This window comes from Ictalurus punctatus, chromosome 25 (assembly GCF_001660625.3).
Source record: "Ictalurus punctatus breed USDA103 chromosome 25, Coco_2.0, whole genome shotgun sequence".
Taxonomy (NCBI): Eukaryota; Metazoa; Chordata; class Actinopteri; order Siluriformes; family Ictaluridae; genus Ictalurus; species Ictalurus punctatus.
The window spans coordinates 18,468,289-18,470,788 of record NC_030440.2 but is presented as its reverse complement, the minus strand read 5'-3'; the positions used below and the strand labels follow the sequence as shown (position 1 = coordinate 18,470,788).

Genomic DNA, 2,500 nt, shown 5'->3' with positions numbered 1-2,500 from the left:
GGGGAACGGTGGTGATCAGTGATCGGTTGTGGGGAACGGTGGTGATCAGTGGTTGGTTGTGGGGAACGGTGGTGATCAGTGATTGAACCCTTAATGGATCTGGATTTTTCCCTGCAGGAGTATATGTAAGGTTGTACATCCGTCATCTCCCACATTCACACAACATTTTACAATGTTCCTTTATAATGATACAGTGAATGACCTTCAAATACAAGCATGGAGACGCAACATGCATATTTGAGCTGATATTCCATGTGTGTGTGCGTAAGTGTGTGTGTGTGAGAGAGCGTGAGAGAGAGTGTGTGTGGGCTACACACATTTGCTGTGGTTGTGACTCAACATCGTGACAGTTGGTCTCAGGAGATGATAAAATAGTTAGGAGCGTTGCACGCAGCACGGCGGTGTTGTGTAATAAATCCTCCAGGAGCAGATGGTGATGGTTTAGTCAGTGTGTAACGGAGTTCAGTTTAACCCTGTGTGTTTCCTGTTTCCTGTGTGTTTCCTTTGTGTTTCCTGTTTCGCGTGTGTCACTGCGATCATTTAATCAGGCTGAAAGCATCAAGGCCACACGTGGTACAGGAGTGGGCTCGCTTTATGCATCAGTCATACGCAGAGAGAGAGAGAGAGAGAGGGGGGGGGCAGAGAGAGAGACAGACAGACAGACAGAGAGAGAGACACAGAGAGAGACACAGAGAGAGAGAGCGAGAGAGATATGTACCTGATGAAAGCACCTTGAATCACACTAAACAGATATGAGGTGTTGAGGTGTTGAGTTTCAGTTCCTCGTCCTGCTGTAATCTGTGTGAAATCAGAAGCTCTCTGTTAAAGGACAGCCGGGACTCACGTCTCTGACGGGTGATTAGTTAGAGTAATGAGATGACGGTGTGTGTTCAGGAGACGCAGGACGGTGAAGGACGTTCACAGGACGTAATGTGATAAACAGCGTGACTGAAACAAAAGTGAGACGAGACGATGGAGCAGAGTTTATATCAAATATAAAAGTTATGAAGAGTCTGTCCATTTTCCGTAGCGCTTATCCTACACAGGATCGGGGGGGGGGGGTTGTGGAGAATGTCCCAGAGGACTCGGAGCGCAAGGCAGGGGACACTGTGGATGTGGGGTGCCAAAACATCACAGGGCACAATCACACACTGCAGACAATTTCGAAATGCCAGTCAACCTACAGCGCATGTGTTTGGACTGCGGGAGGAAACCGGAGAACCCGGAGGAAACCCCTGAAGCGCGGCGAGAACGTGCAGACTCTGCGCACACAGATCGAGGCCTTTCACTTTCTCGTGTGATCGTACTGCAGCGCGCTCACTGCCCCACTAATCTCCACAGAGTTATCATTAAACCTAGTGGTCGAAATAGGAACTGCGACACGCACTAACAGAGGTCCATTTGGGCGGGAATCACGCCGCGGCATGCTCGGGGGAGGAGCAGGGGGAGTGGCCTGGACAGATGATAACATGTATATATTAAAACGGTGCCAGGATCGTTTTATAGCAAATAGTTGGAATGTGTAATAGAGTGCACATATAGAGTGTAAGTGCACACAGCGTGTCTATGATGTACAGAACCAGATGTATTGTAAAGATTGGCAGAGGGAAAGGGGGACAATGTTCGTACGTCAGAAATGCGTGCGCACCACGGTGACATCGTAGCACTCGTAAAAGCAGAGAAAAAAAGAAGAGAAGGATTTATTTTGGGGAGCGTCCCAGGTGTTTTGAGTGGGGTTTGAAATGTAGTGACTGGACGTGTCACTAAACCCTGAATATTAATATTAAAAATATCTAAAACTAGACGAGATGTGTGTGTGTGTGTGTGTGTGTGTGTGTGTGTGTGTGTGTGTGTGTGTGTGTGTGCGCGCACTGTGTTCTCTCATCTCGCAGGTGATTAAGTGTGTAGTGGAGGTTCTGGCTGACGCGCTGAGCAAACCTCACTCCGTCCCCGTGTCTCAGCGGTGTCTGGAGACCCTCAGGACCGGTGAGATGTGCTTCTGTACAAATCTAACACTGATATTAATAAAACTTCCAGATCAATTAAATATTCCGAAGATTAGCGGCTAGTTTAAGCAGTTAGACCTGACCGTGTAGCATGTGGAATATTATTATTATTATTATTAATGGAGTAAAAAAAAAATATTGATATGATGAAGTTTTCTTAAAGTAAGGAGATGTTTATGTAAGGTGTAGGGAAGGAGTCTCCAGTGTCAGCGCTGTGGAACAGTCAGGTGAAGCTGTGACTATGTTTTCAGGACAGGAGTTGAGGCGTTTATGGTTTCTCAGTAACATGAGACGGAACGTTAGTAATAAACCGTCAGTGAGAATGCGTGCTGCTGCCACACCGTGCTTCACAGAGGGTCAGGAGCAGCAGCGCTGCGGGCCGAGGACAAAAAACCTTCGATTCTGCTCCCATGGGGCCAGAGGACAAATGTTTCTTCAAAAAAGTCTTTTGGTAAACTCCGCACAGGGCGTGGCCAGTTTTGTGCAGCGTCCAG

At 47.6% G+C, this 2,500-nt stretch overlaps 1 protein-coding gene across 2 annotated transcripts in view; it reads left to right on the top strand.

Moving 5' to 3' along the window:
* Positions 1–2,500, top strand: part of chga (chromogranin A) — a 12,047-nt gene that overhangs the window by 2,788 nt on the left and 6,759 nt on the right. For both annotated transcript variants that reach the window (XM_017455421.3, XM_017455422.3), the window contains exon 3: positions 1,893–1,986. In XM_017455421.3, the coding sequence (XP_017310910.1) occupies positions 1,893–1,986 (94 nt within the window). The remainder of the gene's footprint in view (positions 1–1,892; positions 1,987–2,500) is intronic.